The sequence below is a fragment of the Ochotona princeps genome, chromosome 6 (assembly GCF_030435755.1).
Source record: "Ochotona princeps isolate mOchPri1 chromosome 6, mOchPri1.hap1, whole genome shotgun sequence".
Taxonomy (NCBI): domain Eukaryota; kingdom Metazoa; phylum Chordata; class Mammalia; order Lagomorpha; family Ochotonidae; genus Ochotona; species Ochotona princeps.
The window spans coordinates 43,027,732-43,047,280 of NC_080837.1; the positions used below are offsets into that span (position 1 = coordinate 43,027,732).

General features: G+C 39.1%; 1 protein-coding gene across 5 annotated transcripts in view; it reads right to left on the reverse strand.

Moving 5' to 3' along the window:
- FMN1 (formin 1) overlaps nt 1-19,549 on the reverse strand; it is a 395,926-nt gene that overhangs the window by 91,478 nt on the left and 284,899 nt on the right. For 4 of the 5 annotated variants that reach the window (XM_058666107.1, XM_058666110.1, XM_058666106.1 and 1 more), the window contains one exon: nt 18,347-18,467. In XM_058666107.1, the coding sequence (XP_058522090.1) occupies nt 18,347-18,467 (121 nt within the window). Of the gene's footprint in view, nt 1-16,067; nt 16,473-18,346; nt 18,468-19,549 lie in introns of those variants that run through there. The other variant, XM_058666108.1, reaches the window with a different exon arrangement.

Below are 19,549 nucleotides of genomic sequence, written 5' to 3' on the forward strand. Positions count from 1 at the left end.
GATGACTTCATAATTCTCCTGTAGCTGGGTGGTGAAGTCCTTCCTATGTTATTCCCATAGTGAGTTGGGCTAAGTTTGCACCTCAAACTTAAGATAATTTAAGATGATCATTTCTTGGGCCTGCTGTGGTAGCCTAGTGGCCAACATCCTTGCCTTGCCCATGCCTGGACCCCATGTGGGCGCAGGTTCACATCCCAGCTGCTCCATTCCCATCCAGGCTCCTGTTTGTGGCCTGGGAAAGCAGTGGAGGACAGCCCAAAGCCTTAGAGCCCTGTACACATGTGGGAAACCCGGAAGAAGCTCCTGGCTCCTGGCTTCAGACTAGCTCAAGTCTATTTGTTGTGGCTGCTTAGGGAGTGAACCAGTGGATGGAAGATCTTCCTTTCTGTATATCCTTCTCTCTGTATATCTGCCTTCCAATAAAAATAAATAAATCTATGTTTAAAAAAGATGACCATTTCTTTGGGATAGATAAGAGATGTGGGATTATGGACAAAATAAGAGAAGCCTTTTTAGACTTCTCTATCTATGGTGGACCATTGTTTAAGAACAAGAAAACACTCTCTCAACACGGGAGAGATGAAACAGTACGAGATCTGAAAAATAAGACGTGGTCTTTTGCATTGTTTTGCAGAGGTGTCTGCCTCCAAAGCAGCTACCCCTGTGTGTCCAGCGGCAGGACTCACCCAGGGGCCACTGGTACATTTGAAATGATTATGCTCTGCAAAGGAAAGCAGAGATGATCATTTACCCATTGAAAATTGACTCATAGGTGATTAGTAATAATATCTTAAAGTTGATAGAGAATAGACTTGGATTAAGGACAGCATCAGACCAGGTATGGAAGCTGACTGGGAAAGAGTCTAATTCCTCCCTTTCCACATACATGTACATCACACTCTAGACACCATCAGGAGAGCACTTTGAATGCATGAGATGCCCACAAGTAGATTTATGACAAAAAATTTGCATAATTTTGAAAATACAAGTTTATGTAAGATGCTCAAACCATGCCAATCAACAACAGTTAGGTACTAATTTGGGCACATGGTCTTGTTTCTGGCTATTTGTGAAAAACCAGGCTTACACTGAGTATAACTCAGTGAATACCACTTCAACCAGCACAGACTTCTCATTAGGGAAATAGGACAAAATGGCAAGGTTCCTGGCAGCACCAGTAAAGGCAGAGCAAAGTTCTGTTACATAGGACACCTCACTCCCACACAAGTTCTTGCACACTTGAGATGAAGCACATACCTCATCCACGGTGCAAATCAAGAAACAGTTTTTCTATTGAAAAGCTTAAATAGTATCTATCTGATATGGAGCCAAAGTGGGTTTTACTGGAAATAAGTGACTGATTCTCTCTCACACAGAAATCTCGAAGGTGAGAAGCTTTTCTCTTCATAATTCAAGTAAGCCACAAAGAGGAAGATGCAATCATGCTGATCCTAGGGCTACTTCGCTTCCAGCATTGCAAAAGCTGGCTACCAAGAGGCTAGTGATTAAGACACATAAGCTTATTAGCACAAAGGAACCTGTTTCCTCACAGCTCAGCCAAGACAGCTGCAAACCTTCCGTGGTTTCTCTGACCTCTGAGCCCATGTTCCCACTTGAGCCCTTGCTGCTTAGTCACATTCACTGTAATTTCCTACCCTGGAAAGTGTTTATATATAAATGAACTAGAAGAAAAATGCAGGATTGGAAAGGCATAAGGAGAAGAGAGAAAAGCATGGAAAGTGGTTTTTGAAACATATAACCTACACCAGTAGATGGATTCTGGTATTGAGTCTTGGCTGCAGCAACTGCTGGCAAAGTGTGATGCTGGCAACTATGGCTAGTCAGTTTGCCACTGTCTTCAGATTTAATGTAATATTTGGCTCAGTCATTAAAAAAAACAACAACTTCTACTGCAGCTAAAATATTTACACAGTCCTATGTATCTCACTTAATGCCTGTTAAGCAATCGTCTTAAAACTTCGCAGACACTTGTAAATCTGTCAGGAGAATTGTGGCCTATAAACAAGGCTTCATATAAAGAAGACCGCATTGTCGATTTGCTGGGAGTTAGGATTTCTGAAGATGTGTTTGAAAATAAAGTTGATGATTAGAAATATTTCGGAATGGGTAACAGAGCGATCAATGGTCTCACTTGTTGGACGCTGGTAGTGGCATTCATGAGAAGCCTCCAAACACTGACCTCAACTATTTAAAGCCAGACTCTCCTGGAAACCTGTCACTGGTTCCATCTCTCTCCTGAGTTATGGCTCAGGAACAGTTTCTGGTCCAGCTGCCTGTGGAAGGCAGTATCCTGGGCCTATCAGGTCAGAGAGGATGAGCTGGTAGTCTTGAACAGCAGGTCCCCATATGGACACATGCAATGTGTGCGTGTCTTAGGAAGGCTCTTCAGAGGAAAGGGAAAGTTCTGGCCAGGGCTTATGCTCGGGAAGAACAAGACAGCTGCAGTGAGGATAAACAGGAACCCTCAAGAGTGGCAAGAAATGATAGGTTCTGAAATGCCCATTAAGCTCTCTAACACCTTTAACCCTGAAGTTAGTGAGCCTAAGCAATAAAACTTAAAGGCGAAGGAAGCTCATCCAAGCTACCTCTTGCTACAACGGGGAGCTCCAGGAACTTGTATGTGTGTGTGAGATGAGTCAGGTACTTGCAGTTATGACTGAGCAAAGTGACCAGTCATTTCATTATTCCTGGTAGATGAGCCTCATTTCTATTTTTACTCAATTTCATCTAGGAATGTGTTATTGATTATAATGTAACTTAATTTTACATCAGATTTAAAGAAAGAAAAAAACATTATGGAAATTCATCAAAATGTTCCTGGAAAATTTGGAATTAAGAGATAAATTTATGTTGGTGGAATAAGTTTTTATGAGGCCGTGCATAGTTTTTTCATAACACACTATCTGAAGTTCTCTCTTACATTACATCTAGAAAACTCAGTCCCAGCTTAAAACTTCGATTTTTGAGTGGAAAACTGGGGAATCTTGGGCAGGTACGATCTGGATCTGGATTGAAAAAAAAAGTTGTTTGTAATTCTCCAGGATGCAGGGTTGCAAATATTCATTGGTTCTTTGTGGGGGAACACAAGCTTGACAGGGTTTTGCAAACATGTCTGATGCTGCAGAACAGTTGCATGGCAAACGCTCTATATTTCCCCTATTGCTGTTCTCCTGCACAGTCAGGTTCCTGTTCCTGTTCCAGGCAGAAGAGCAACCAGACACTAAGCAGGAAAAGTCCTCTTCCCTAAAAATGGGGCTAATACTGCCTCTTAAAACTTGTTTATAAACGACTTGATATTTCAGTGAGTTTATTTAAAATTAGCAGTTAACTCGGTGCCTGGGGTAAATATTTGCTGAATAAATAAACTGATTGAAAAGCCACATTGTCCTCCTCCTATTCTGCAAATCTCTCTCTGTGTGATACCCAGAAATTAGACGATGTTTTTAAAGGCCATCAAAGTGGTCTAGAGAAACAGTTTAAACATGCAGACAGCCTGGCTGTTCTAGTGCACCAGCTAATACAGACGTTCCAATCGGGCAAGTGCCAGTGTCATCTGTGTTGACTTGGAACGTGTTGCCATGAACAATTCTGTCCAATAATTCCTTGAAAACTATACTGAGTTCTCAATTCATAGGATCAAAAGCCAACAGTCCTTAAATGGCCAAAAGTATCTTAGATCGTAGCCTGCTGTATGTATGCTGTCCCATTCTACTCCTGGCAAGGAGCCTATGGGTGGGATCCCGGTGTTGTGTGCCTGTTTAGGTGAGGAGGATGGATAAAGTCATTCTGATAGCAGCCAGCTGAGCATAGTCAAAACTTAAGGTGCCACATTTCCCGGCCTTGTGCTATTCTGCTCCCTCCCTGCTGCCATTTACTGAGAAATTCTAGAAGATAATGCAAGGTGTGCTATAAAGTGATTTGTAAACAGTATAGAAGCAGGCAAATGTAAGCTACAAATCACCAAGAATCATCACAAGGACTCCTTCATTTTAAGCAGATAAACAGAAGGCATAACAAGAGATTTGGTTTTTAAGAGGCTTAGCGGAGAACTGAACCAGAGATATTATTTCCCAGGAAGGTCAGCCCTATTTCCAAGGGTGCTTGGGAAAGTAGTCCATTGCCCCTGTATACCTAACAGACACTCTGAAGCTAAAAAAAAAAAAATTGGGAGAGAATCTGGAAGGGAAAAGGGCATTGGCAAAAAACCACCAATCCCCTATGCTAAGACTAACAAACTCTCCCTCTAATTTCACTCATGTGCTTGCCTGACATGAAAAGAATCCATTTGTGGACTGCAAATCTTCCACAGAATTCAAGACACACAATTTACTTGAGCAGAAAAATATTTTGATATTCACAAAACCACCCACAAATCTATTTCTGTTAACAGAATGTTTTATAAGTTTATGATACCATAGCCTGAGCACTGGCTTGGCAATTAGACTCTTCTCTGGGAATCTGGCCATTCTGTTCCTTGCTCAACTACAAACGACTCCAAAGGACAAAGCTCTAGACACAAGCACCAAAATTATAATCATTTCAATTTTTTTGAATTGGAAGTATCAAAGACTCTTAATGAGACTGTCAAATTGAGGCTACTGTCCATTCCTTCTATCTGATGGCAATGGTTAAAAGTCTGAAGCCAAAAGCTGATGACTATTCTGCTTGGGTAGATTCCCCATGCAGAGAAGTTGTGTTGTTTCCAAATCTCTGCATGCAGTTGTTGTTCTTATTGTAGTCACACAACTGAATTACTTGATGTTAAACTGTAGATACACGACTGTGGAAAAGAATTATTTCTACAAATTTAAGTGAAATACTATAGCACTGTTGTTCCATGCAGACATAGAGGATTAGTGGAGACTGGAGAGACACAGCAGCTGAACACCATGTGGTATGCGGAATTGAATCTTGCATACAGATAGATGACAAGAATGGAAAAATGTGCAAAATTCAAATAAATGATAGAAATTCAAATAAATTGATAGAAATGTATCAATGCCAGCTTTTCAGTGATTATAACTATGTTACAAAATATAAGATGCTAAAGGGAAAACTTGGCAAAGGTTATGTGAACACTCTCAACATTATCTTTGTAATTTTTCTGAAAATTAAGTTATTTTAAAACAGAAAGACGTAGGCAAGACAGTTTTAAAAGACTGAGAAAAATTACAATATCTGGTTAGAGTCTGTAGTGATATTTATATGTCTCATCTATTCCATTTTAAAAACATAAAAACGATATAAATGAACAGAGAAGACCCACAGGATTCTACTCAACAGATTCATAATGCAAGAAAAGACATCATTCTTGCATCAGAAGACAGGCAAATGATACTATATTTTAGTCACTTTTAATTAAATGGTTAAGGGATAGAAGAATCGTTTTCTGTGATAAAACTTTGGTCAACTTTTTTCCATTTACTGATCACATTGGACAAGTGTTCTATTCTATAAAGATTATTTGTAGATCGTATCAACACAAGAATTTTTCAGGCAAGAATTAATTAAACAGCAGATCCTTGAGGCATTCACAAAGAGAACTTTCTAGATCTAAACCTGATGGAATTTTGAAGTTGACTTTTACATCTTGAAAATGGTGAGCCTTCCCAAGGTGTAAAGTTGTTCTAATTAGCAAAAACTAGAAGAAATTCAATAAGCCGTACTGAATAAACAGTACTGCAGGATATATCAAAAGATCACAGTAGTACAAATCTTTTAAATTGAGAGTTGGAAGGTGCCTTTTCATAAAAAAAAAAAGCTTTATTTATTTTTATTGCAAAGTCAGATATACAGAGAAGAGGAGAGACAGAGATGAAGATCTTCCATCTCATTCCCCCAGTGACTGCAACGGCCAGTGCTGCGCCGATCCGAAGCCAGGAGCCTGAAACTTCCTCCAGGTCTCCCACATGGTTGCAGAATCCCAAGGATTTGGGCTGTCCCCTACTGCTTTCCCAGGCCACAAGCAGGGAGCTGGATGGGAAGCGGGGTCGCTGGGATTAGAACTGGTGTCCATGTGGGATTCCAGTGCGTTCAAAGGCTAGGACTTTAACTGCTAGATGACCGCACCAGGCCCAAGAGTTAGAAGGTACCTTCAAAATCAGCTAGCAAACCATCCTTCTATTGACACCTGCTTAGCAATCACAATATAGACTGTCTTTCAACAACCAGAAGGTAAAGAATCCATGAACTCTCCTAGCCATCAATTTCTCCTTCCAATAGCTATAAAAATCTATTCTCCTAAAGCTACTTATGTTCATTGGACATTTCTGGCCATACAGAAATAATCTAATTTCTCTCTACCAGAAAAGCTAGCAGTTATCCAGAAGTTAATTCATTTCTGCTTTTTTTTATTGGTCATTCCATTCATTCACTTAGCAAACACTGACTGAACAAAAAGCCATAAGGCAGGTTCTGACTAGCACTAGTAGATACAAATATTAAGAAGTTCATGAGATACCTGCCTTCCTGGAAAAGGCGAAGGGTGATAGAAAACTTACAAATACATATAAAGGCACTTGAAAAAAATAAGCAAGGATAGCACTGTAGTGCAAAGGATCAATTTACCTCTTGTAATGCCAGCATAACACATGGGCATCTGGATGTGTTCTGACTGCTCTACTTTTAATTCAGCTCCTTTCTAATGCACCTGAGAAAGTGTACCTTCTGCTTAGCAGAAGACGGCCCCATTTCACAATGACCTGTACCCATTTGGGAAAATCAGAGGAGGCTCCTGGCTTCAAGTTCCTGCTACAGTCCTGAATATTGCAGTCATTTGGAGGAGTCAACCAAAGGATGGAAGATATCTCTGTCTTTCCCTTTCTCACTCTAACTCTCCCTTTCAAATAAATAAAATAAATATTTTAGGAAAAATTGTGGGGGACAGTGGAAAAACCACACTTGAATTTAAAAAATGTTCTGTACCAAAGTAAACATCTTTTAATTTCATTTCTCACAAAATTTTAAGTATCCTTTATACAGAAAAACAACAGGAATACTGAGATAGGGGGCTTATAATAGAGGTTGCATTCAAAGTGGCTGCTGAAGATTGGGTGGGCAGGGAAGGCTAAAGACATGGGACGATGTGAGGGAAGAGCAATTAAGGCAGAAATTGTAGTTACTGCAGACTCTGACGCACACACAAATTCATTGGGTTGGAACACAAAGAAGGCCAGTGTAGCCAGAGTACAGCGGGTAGCAGGAGAGGAGACCTCAAAGGTTAAAGTGGTCAATTCTTATATAACTTGGAGGAGCACTGTTGGAATTTGGACCTAGTAAATCTGAAAGTATCAGTGGAGCAGAAATAACTCTCTAATTTTATATGAGGATCTCAAGATGGAGGTTTGGGGAGGGCAGGGGCAACTCAAATATCTAAAAGGATTATACAGCTTGTGAAAAAAGCATTTGAATTTAAGACTTCTGACTCAGACTTTTCCTTGATAGTTCTTATTACAGTATTTTGCTTTTCACCGATGAGAAAAAAACAAACAAAATGAATTCTCTTCACCATGCTGGCTTACAAAGTGAGGGCAGAAATAGAATACAAACTGAGAGGCGGAAGCCAGGAGAACATAACTCATCAATCCCACCTAGAGATGTCACGGCTCTGGCTTCAAAGGAAAGCGCAAACCTCTTTCATTAATTAAATGGATGAATCAAATTTCGGTTTCCATATCCTTTCTCTTTTCTGTATGACTTGTCTTTGAAGGCATTCCATTTGGAAATGTGTGACCTTTAGCACCATGCTGCACTTAATTGAATGCTTTGCATCAAAAGTCACCATGCTGAGCCACATTTTACACCCACTGCCTTTCTGAAATACTTATCCCCGTTCCTTAAGGTCTGTTTTGTTGAAATCATTTTACAAAAATAAATCATATCAAAGTTTTCTTTTAATTATTTCTAAAACTTTGCTTGCAAAACTAAATATTTTCAACACCATGGCAACATGGTCAGTACTCTGGCTAATGTATCCAGTCTCGCACCAGAGTTCAGACTTAATAAACTACTGCTGTGGAGGGATAGGCTACAAAGAGGAAAGGAATAATAAATCAGACGCCCGTCAATAACCATTCAACTCATACCTTCTGGAGCTTCCTAAGAGGTGATCAATTCACCAGATTTGTCTTCATGGATCAACTTCCTTCTCCCTTAGACAACAGCACTGAGCAAGTGTTATTACTGCCTGGCATCAGAATAAGTGTAAGTACAACTTGTGATACCTCCTGAAGTACTTCCTCAAATATCATTTGACAATTCCAGTATCAGAGAGGGTTAGACGGGAAAAGCATGATAGTCTTCATTTTTGTTCTTTCAGTCACTGTTCACAGAGCTTAACTGATTTTCAAAACCACATGCCTTATCATGTGATTTATAAGTGGCAGAACTCAACTTGAAACTTGGGTCTCCTAAGTCCCAGTCCAGTACTACTTTCAACACACCAGCCTCTGCTACAGATAATTAATTAAGCTGTCATGTTAAAAAAAAAAAAAGCTTTGGTTTATTGTTATTTGGTGTGGAATTTTTAGTACACAGATCAAAATTCTACATGCACAAGTTAAATCCACCAATTTTTCTAATTCCTCCACAACAGAGGCAACCACTTTTACCCCCACGTTACCTGATTATTTTGGTACTTAGCTGTATGTACCTAACAAGCTTCTATTGGTACTTTTTTGAGTTATCTCTAAGAACTCTGACATAGCTCTGCTTCATCCACTCTTTCCTCTGCACTTTCGTCACTCCAGTAAATCATTACCACGCATTGGCTAACCCAGAATTCAGTGCTGACATTATTATGATATTGTAAAAATAATTCCTAGCCCAGGCTGTTCAACTGATTGCTTTAACTACATATTCATTCTACCCTCCTTCATGCCAACCCTAGAATCGTTTCTGTTCTAGTTTCCTTTTCTTTCTATGAGTTTATCATTAATGATAAACTCAGAACTTACTGTTTATGTATACATTTTATCAAAACATTCAGACATTAGATGTGTTAATTATATATTCTTTAAGAATCTTCTCTGATTCTTTTGACCTAATCTAAAATGCTTTCATGCAGAACTATCCTCCAGAGCTATTTCTGAGTCCTAGAAGCACCTCTTACATCCCTTCTCCCTTAGATTGGCTGCCATCTATGTCTTCAATTTTAATGATCAAAGCACATTCCATAGTACAACCTGAAGATGTTGGTATGGAACACGGTTTTTGAGAACTCACATGCCTTAATCTGCCCGTATATTTGGCTGATCATTCAGAGCATGTAGGATTAAGGCTTGAGAATAATTTACTTTGAGAACATGGACCAATGGCATCTTCTACTGACAAGTTTGATGCCATTCGACATTCTGATTCTGTGTATAAAATCCATTGTCAAACTCACCCATTCCACCCACTCTTTTCAGGAGTGTGTAACGTTTTCTTTTCGTTCTGGGCATGTTGAAATGCTCCAATAATGATACATATATTTATTTACTCCTCCACATAAGGATTTTACTCATCCACATAAGGATCTGTTTGGGCCTTTTAAAATTAGATTCTCATGTCCTTCATTTTTAATTTTTTTGAATGTTTCCATTCATTTACTTATGCATAAGTTTTTTACTTAAGTGTGAATTAGTATGTATATATGCGTGAATCTGTGGTGTGTATTCTTACCTCTCTTGGTTATAAATCACTTGTTTTTGTTTGATTAGTTCATTTATCACTTATCTGTTTACTGTGTCTCACAAATCTTGAGGCTGTCTCTGCTCTTCTGAGTTATGCTCTTAAAAAGCTCTTTACCATTATTTTGGGAATTTTCAAGAGTTACTAAGATCCCAGATGAGTGTTCAACCCTACATGAGGGTTTACTCAACCATCTATTCTCCATAGAGCCACACTGTTACCTCCCTCCTCCTCTGCCAATCAGCGAACACTTATACTATAATGGGGAGATTGGCATTTATTTTGCATAGCCAGGGCTCACTCCAGTTAAGAGGACTGGGAACTCTTCTGTTGTATAAGTTGAAAAGTTCTAAAAATTTCCTTTTATTTTTGTCTACAGCAAAACTCTACTATGTGTAATTTCCCCCATAAGTTTTGGTAAATGAATTAGAAATAGCAAAGAAATTAAGACAAGGCAGGTTGTCAGGCCCTCTATTGTTAGTCTACCAGCGACATCAGACTAGTTCTCCTTTTGGGTCTTGAGAGGACAAAACATAGGCTAGCCTATGTTAGACAGAGTCAGAGAGTCCAAAAACCCAAAATGTCTAACAGGAGGTAGGAAGTAGGCAGTTAGAGATTACAAGGGTAGACCACTTGAATAGCAAGAGCTAAAGGTAAGAAGCAGCCTAGATTCAATTCAAGCATTATAATTGTTCTAGAAAATGACCAGAGAACAAAGTGGGGCTTATTTTTCAATTTCCATCATTCTAGATCACATGATTAGTGTTCTGGCATGGGCCTATGAGCAGAAGAAAAAAGCCTGGCACAGTGGAATGAGCCCAAGCCTGGTAACCACATAAGCCTGCTGGAAACCTCAGCTTTTCCAGTTATAGCAAATCTGCCTCAACCTTCTTAGTGTTACAACGCAGGTAATAATGCTAACTCTGAAATAGTTTTAAGAAATGGAAATGATGTGAACAGATTTATTGGTAGTTAGTAAGTGCTTATTAAAAGGTAAGAGTTGCCATTAGTCATGGTGGAAATGGGCACACACCACACTCTAGAACATATTTATAGACCCTGCGTCCATTGTTTACACTTGCCAATATATGATCACACAAAGTGGACTAACTTTTAGCTGGCTTTATTATGCTTTTAAATTCTCTACAGACATGTCAGATAAACAGTATATGAAGGTAAATTTGAATGAGATAAACAAGGATTCTTTTTTTAGCATAAATGTGTGCCCCATGCAATTCTTGAGCCATATTTACATACTTTAAACATCCCTCATCTATCTAAAATTTAAAATTCACTGGCCCTTGTGTATTTTATTTAACAGGTTTGGCAACCCTCATGGTAAGGAACAACCATTACAAATTTCCTTTAAAGGGTTTCCTTTGTTTCCTAAAATAATATCAAAGGAAGTGGCTTTTTTTTAAACAAATTGTTTAGTGCTAACAATGTCAAAGGCCCTATTTCCATCATCAGGGTGGATAGAAACTGATTCCTAACAGCGAGGGAAAGCTGCACTGACTCTAGGAACGTCACACTCAGTGAGAATACTGACAGCTGCACTGGCTCTAGGAAAGCCAGACTCACAGAGAAGACAGGGACAGGGCAAACCTACAATATAGAACTGAGCCAGCAAGCAGGGCCAAAGAAATCCATCCCACTTCCTGCAATGAACTTGGAACATTCAGGAACAGACTGACAACGCCAACTATTAGCCTCTCCTTACTTCCTGCAGTCAATTCTTAACAACTGAAATGATACGAAGAGGAAATCATACCACCCATGAACCCAAATAAGCAAAACTGGTAAGGGCAAAACCAAGAGCTAACTGACACAAAGCCTTGTTTCTCCTGGGGATGTCCCTGCCCTCACTGTGTCCCTGAGTTGCCAGTGCTGCCAAAAGCAGCCTCTCTTTCCAATGTCAACAGTGACCAAAGTTGCCAACTTTACCTTGTCCTCAGCCAGCTTTCAGTATCACACATCTCATTAGTGTAGCCATTGAGACACTGAATAGAATTAAATCAGATGAGTTAAAGCGCAAACAAGGTGATTGTTGGTACTTGCAGAACATAAAATTGCTAGTTTATTGTTGGTCCTGTCACTGTAAACAGGAATGCTTTTCCAACATATAAACAGTTTAGCTGACTCACTGATAAATTTAAAAATACATATTATGAAAAAACACTGCATGAATTAAAAAACAGTTACATAAAAATACATCTATGTTTTAACTCCATTTTCCACAAATTTTTTGAAGTATCTTCATATTACTGGTCTTTTAAAACTATGTCTGAACCTTAAATTTAGTAACCTACCTTACCCATAATTGAGAGTAGATTATGATTCATGTTTTAAAAAAATTTTATTTTATTTATTTGAGGAGTAGCAAGACACACAGAGAGAAGTATGAAAGATACTCCATCTGCTAGTCCATTCCCTAAATGACCGTAACAACAGGGTTGGGTCAGATGGAAGTCAGGGTATTCATCCAGGTCTCCCATGTGGGTACAGGAGCCCAAGCAAGTGGTGTCATCCTGAGCAAGTTGTGTCATCCCAGGTACATTAACAGGAAGCTGAATTGGAAGTGGAGCAGCCAGGAGCCAAGTCAGTGCTCATGTGGCAAGTTGGTGCTTTAGGTGGTGGCTTAACCTGTTATGTCACAGCACCTGTCCTTAACTAATATTTTAAACTTGGTTTTAGTTTTAAAAAAAGTATATCCCCGCCCCCCAAAAAATCTTTCTACCACACCAGTTTCTTTCCTACGCCATGATATGTTGTAAATTCAATGACACAAACGTCATTTAATTTTCTTTGGAAAGAGGTGTAGCTAACTACAAGAATTCAGTGTTTCATCTTCATTTGAAAAACACATTGGCTAGTTAGCTTAGATTGTCAATAGGAAAGAAACCTCACTTTCTTGTGAACTATTAGTTTTATTATGAACTTATATTCTCTTTCAGTTTACATTGAGATAAACTTGCATACTCTTAGATGCAACATAAATTCATTTGGAAGGTTCTAGACTAGTCCTATCATTCCATGAAGAACATGGGGATTGACAATGCCAAGAAATGTGATAGATAAACTTCAGTATTAAGCTAGTCTAGAAACACTATTAACCAAACTCAAAATGAACATTTCAACATTTAGTGAATGCCTGAGCTATGCATTTTACACGGCTTTTCATGGAAGAAGGGTGTAAAAGAGTTAAAATTCTAGAATAAATATTTATAGCGTAACCCTTTATAGAGTGATAAAATATATGAAAAAATCACTCTCTTCTTTATAGAACTATATACATGCATCCCCAAATGTCTACACTGTACATAAGAAAGAACAAGTTCAAATGCAAAGCTTCAAATATTTAGAGAAAAAGACATCATCATAATTGTCTCAAAGAGCACACATACAAGTCGACATTCTCAAAAAAGTTTGAATATCTTACATTGAGAATTATCTGCTATTACTTGTATTTTCCCAGTTTATATATGTAATTACAAGGTCAACAATGCATCATTTTCAAATAAATACTTGGTGTACAGCTAACTCATTGGTAGTTGAACTTTAATAACAGAGGATACTAAACTTGCTGACAATTTTTTATATTTATTTTTATTCTTAGATAGGTTTTTCTAGAACATAATAGCTTTCAAACACCTATCTGGAGAGGTTGAATCTTTTTTTTTTCTGATAAAACAATCATATAGCTTTCTTATCTTCACAGCCAGAATGAATCTTTTATACTAAAATATTATCACAGAATTACATCAAACAAGTGTGTATAAGGGGTACATGATAGTAAGGTAATTTCAAATACCAATAGTATTACTTATTTGCATTTTCAAGCATCAAGAGCTCAGATATTTGACTCATTCTATTTGTTTATATGAATAACAAATTAGACAAGGACAGTGTAGCCAAGGGAGTATCAAGAGGAATATTTAAGAGCAAAGGCTATAAATGTTCATCTTAACTCCTCCAATGAAGGGATTACTTAGCTAACAGCCATTACCTAAAAAATATCATGTTAAGGTGCCAGCATTGTAGCATAGTGGGCTTACACTTGTAATGTCAGCAATCCATATCAGAATGCTCATTAGAGACCTGGCTGCTCTTACTCAGGTTTCCTGCCAATACACTTGAGGAGCCAGTGGATGATGGCTCAAGTAATTGGGGCTTGGCCACCCAGAAGAGAGACTAGCATGGAGTTCCTGACTCCACGTTTCAGCCTAGCCCAGACCTAAGTGTTGTGGGAATCTGGGAGTGAACCAGTGGAATAGAAGGTGTGTGTATGTGTGTGTTTGTGTGTGTGTGTGTGTTTCTCTGTAACTCTGCCTTTCAAATAAGTGATTTTTGTAGAAAATTTTACAGTATCAATATTCACTCTTGAGGACTATTTCAGAGTGTATTGTAAAGCATTATTAAATATTCAATGAAAGTAAATAATAAGAGAAACCAATGTTCCATGTTTTAAGTTGCAAATACTCTCTTAGGCAAGGTTAACATTTTTTTTAATTTACAAGATTTCTCAGAGCTTTTTTTTTTTAAAGATTTATTTGTTTTTATTGGAAAGGCAGATATACAGAGGAGGAGAGAGAGGAAGATCTTCCTTATGATGGTTCACTCCCCAAGCGGCCACAACAGCAGAAGCTGAGCCAGTCCGAAGCCAGGAGCTTCTTCTGGGTCTCCCACGTGGGTGCAGGGTCACAAAGCTTTGGGCTGTCTTGAACTGCATTCCCAGGCCACAGGCATGGAGCCGGACGGGAAGTGGAGCCGCCAAGATTAGAACTGATACCCATATGGGACCCCAGCACATTCAAGGCAAGGACCTTAACCATTACGCTATAACACCAGGCCCTTTCAGAGCGTTTAATAAGCTCAAGTGCATTGTGAATACCTATGATGGACATCATTGTAAAGCATTTCCAGGTCTACTGGACCATACATTCATCTGTGGAAAGCATCAACTTGTATTTCATGCAACACTGGTAGTGACCACTACTTGGGAAATTCTCTATGGTCTCAGCAATGCTTTGTGTGGTTGTATGAAGCCCATTTCCAGAGTTTAGGACAATAAACGCGACTTAACATTGACAATGTCCTTTTTTGCCATATAAAGTAACAGAGATTATAGAAATCAGGGTTTCTATACCTTTGGGGGGGTCATTATTCTGTCTATCATATATGAATTGGTAAGAATGCAAAGAGAGTTTGAGACAGCAAACAAAACCAAGGAATGAAAAAGAAACTATTGCAGTTATATGTGGTTCCCCAACTCTTCCAGATGGTGTCACAGTATCAGGGAAAACAAAATTATTGATTGAGGGGTATAGGACAGGAAACAAAACATAGACTATGTTCCCAAACACCAAAACTTTGATTTTAGCAGATGCCTTGCCTAGTGATTCAGACACACACATCAGGGCACCTGATTTGCCTCCCAGATCTGCCTCCTGAGTCCAGCTTCCCACACCAATACAGGCTTTTAGATTACGGTGCGCATGACTGCTCAAGTAATCAGGTCTTTGCTACCCATGTGGAAGACTTCAATCAGGTTCCTTGCTCCTGGGTTTGGCCATGGCCTGCCACTGGCCATTGAGGGCATTTGGGTTAGTGAACTGGGTGGAGACTTGCGTTGGTAGGTACACCCTCTTTCCTGCTACCCCTAAAAATATAAAAACTTTTTAATTATTAAAAATTTTAACTTTACAACTTGGGAAAGGAATCAGAACTTTAGTTCCCTTTTCTTGTGAGAAAGTAAAAATATTAGCAATTTATATAAAACAACTGATAACAATCATACTGCAGATCCACAGTTGATGCGATTATCAATAATGTGGTATGTTTACCAGTGTAAAAACCCTGTTGCAAGTTCTCATCTCTCTGAAAGACACTTTTTTTGACAACCTCTACTTCCACCAGTGACATTTATATGACCATCAACCATGGGTTAATTCACATCCTATTAAGGTGTGGCTAAAGCAATTCAAAGTGTTTTCTAGGCTAAAGGGTCATGCCTGCCTGGAAAAATGGGGCCCGATACGTCTTGAAATTTGCTAATCACATCTGGTTTAGCTTTAGACATTTTCTGGGGTTTTGCCAGCAGCCACGACATTTTAATGGCTACAATAAACCTCAAAGCCTCATCAAATCTTTGCTGTATGTGTGAAAATTATGTCCTCTTCAATTAAACATTCAATCTCAGCTCACACCAAGGACTTATGGAAAAGGAGGTGAAACCTGAATGAGAACGAGAGATGAAACGGACCGCCACCATTCTAGTCATCTTGCCAGATGGTACTTAGAAGAAAAAGAAATTCATTAGAGAACCCATGGTTTGTATTTTCTTTAAATATTTACTGGGTACCTTTCATGTGTGAGAAACACTGGCATTTCTAAAGATTAGCAAGGCATTTTTGTTTAAATATTCAATGTGTGTGGGGTGGGGTGGGGGGAGTCATTTCCTCATCTGCCTTGTGGGACTTCTTGGCTTCTGGGAAAGCTCGGTACAGACAACAAAAGCACCTGAGACCATGTTCAGTTTTCCTGATGAAAACTCCTAAAGCAGTGACAGACAGTTCAGAAGCTGTTGCATTTTGTTCAACTAGGCCAGTGTTAGCTGAGTACTGGGAGATTTGAACTTTGGGAGCCTCCTTAGACAAAATGAGGTGTGCTAAAGTGAGGAGTCTGGGGGAACCCCTGCCTCTCTCTCTCCACCCCCTTAGGATTCGCACTTCTGGTCCCCCTGCTATTTATCTTCTGACTCCTGATGTCAAGGGAGGCAAGGCCTTGAAGGAAAAGAAGAAAAGATCAAACAGAGATCAGGTTTCTGTTCAAGTGACTACAAGAAAGGTCAGGCTAAGGGGCTGGAAGGCAAGAAGGATGAGCATTCAGGGACAGACCAGAGAGGAGACAAACTCCTCCACTGCTGACACTCACTACCATAGGGCGGACTGGTCTGAGTCTGACCCTGTCATTGGAGAGGGATTGAGCAAACTGCCATAAGATGGCTTAACCCTGCGTTCTTACAACTCAAAGCAAACTGGTCATCTTAGATGAGGATAAAACTGGTCGGTCTTCTAGCAGAGGGACAGGAAGAGAGAGAATCACCACAAGTTCACGTATCACATTCCCTGAACAAAGTGTCCATTTGGCTAAATTCACTCTTTAAACCACATCAACAGCAGAAAAGAAACACACATGTTCCTTTAAAGATAATTTACAAGGTAAAAATATTCAGTTGTAACCACTATCCTTATTTAAGCAAGTTTTATGCCCAAAGTAAAAATAAATGGTGCTCTCTGCCACCGAGAGCAGATCTTTCTCACTTTATGTGCATTTCCAAGCTGTTCTCTGTCTAAGACTTAGGTTTTTGAGTACTCTTTCACGATAAACATTTTTAAAATGTTTATCTTATGTCTTGGTGTAAAAATATTCCTGGTTGAAGTTCTTCATTTCCTCAAGCTCCCCCTTTGGCACTTGGGGCTCCATTTCCACAGGAACACACTCCCTAAGAACTCCACGGGGCTCTTCAATGGGAGTTATACAAGCTCCAAGGCAAGTATTTATAATCTTGGACAAGGACATGTCTCCTCAGTGAAAACACAAGACTCTAGAAATGCCAAAAGAAAATTCCTGCCCAAGTAACACATAGTTTCACCTCCTATAAAAGCCAAAATGGAGCTTTCAGTATTTTGCTTTCAATGATTAAAAATGCAAATGTAACTGAAGTAGAATGTTTACAGTGGGTCTTACCATCATCACCAGACTCACATACACAAACCATACATAAGGGTGTGTATATGGGCTTGGGGGTACATACGTTGTATGTATAAAGTAGTATAGAAAGCTAGCTAATAAAACATCTGAGTCCCAAATGGGCAGAACCAATTAGAATGCAGTACATCTGTCTCTTAATGTCTGTGAACATGAGCTCTCCAGATATAACTTTTCTCCCCTGTGTAATGGGGTTTAATATATTTTCTGCTTACTAGGGTTACTCTAAGAATTATATGAGGGTAGGTATTGCAGCACAGTGGGTTAAGCCACCAATGGGACACAGGCATGCCCTATTTAGAGTCTGAGTTACAGTAATGGCTATTCCACTTCCAATCCAGTACCCTCCCAGTGCATCTGGAGAGCAGAGTATGATGAGTCAAGTGCTTGAGTCCATATCATTCATTGTGAGAAACCCACAAGAGAAATGTGACCAGAGTTCATGGCTCCTGGCTTCAGCCTGGACCAACTCTAGCTGATGAGACCACTGGAGAGTGAACCAGCAAAAGGAAAAATCTCTGTCTCTTTCTCTTTGTGTCATTCTTTCAAACAAATAATCTTAAAAAAGGATTATAGGAGAGAACAGTAAGTTTGTATAAATGGTGGTTATCTATTATCAAAGCAGTGACTATTACACACTACAAAATGTAAATGGTAAAAAATATTGATATGATACACCAACGATGAGCATTAATAACAGAGAGGACAACCTTAAGACAGTGCTTTCACGCAGTGCAGAGATACAGCAAGTTTCTTCAGGACTGTCCTGTACCATAACTGAACTCTGCATAAATTTCCCTCTGTGAGTCAGGAATAAATGATTCTCTTAAAGCATTTTAAAAAGTAATCTCAGTTACTATCATAATAACAGAATAGATTCTATTACCTTCTAGTTGCCTCTTTAATTTTCTCAAGTCTTTTATGAGGTCTTCAAACTTGACTTGGGAAGCTAGAAAAAAATCTTGTGGTTCAGGCAGAGGGAAAACGCTCTTTTCTGTTCCAGCTTCCTAAAAGATATGACAAACCAATGTACATTAGACTTCCAAATCATTGCTTTCAGTCAAAATTTCAAAAATCAATTAGTGGGAGAAAAATAGTTTTTATTGGATGTTTGGTTAAGAATCACGGCACTGCTTCTCTGTATCCCCAAATCTGGACTTACTCCTTTGAAATGCTTTTGTGTCTTTCACACCTCTTGGTATTGAGACCGACATTGGCTATCACATGCCTTTGGTTCTGTTTTGCTTCATGAAACAAAAGGAAAACTGTCAAGTACATTCTGATCTTGGATACTTTACTCCCATAGAAAAAGATATACAGGGTAACACATAAAGACACTTGAAAATTTAAAGTCCCTGTTTGAGTTACACCTGCTACCAATTAGATAACTCATCTTTGGGGCTATGCCAATAGGTGTGTATTGGAGGTTCTGGATAAGAAGGCATCATAGTGAAAGGAAAAATAATCTTTATCTGGTTTTTTGTTTTGTTTCGTTTTGTTTTGTTTTTACAGCTAAATGTTCATGTGTATGTGTGGTGTGAGTGAGAGAGAGAGAGAGATCAAATTCTTCCTACAATTGTAACCCTTTCCCAAATAATGCTAGGCTCATCTTAAGAGTTTTTCTAAGAGCATGATTGGGTATGGTTTTGACAAACTCCACAGCTATACCTAATGGAGGATCTACGCTGAGAAACATTTTAAGTGACAAAATCTTCAGGAACACTGAAATATAAGCTGAACCTCAGCTATCTTCCCGCCTAGCCTGCCTTCTCCCTGTGTCGTTTAATGTAAGCTTTGTATCTTGCATATCTTAGGCAGTCTTCAGTTATTCCTCTCTCCACACGGGCTGCTTGGCCTGCTTTCCTTAACATTCCATCTCCCCTTACTGCCATTAGGACTCATTCCAAACTCTGAACTGCTTTACAAGGCACTTTATAATCTGGCCGCCATCTTCGTCTCCAGCCTCATTTCTACTTTCCCCTATCGCCAACTCCCGCCCCCAAATCTTCATGAAATGATAGGACATGCCACGGTGTTCTGCCTCTAGGCTTTTACCTAGAGAGCTTTCTCTTTACACTCACTCCAAAGG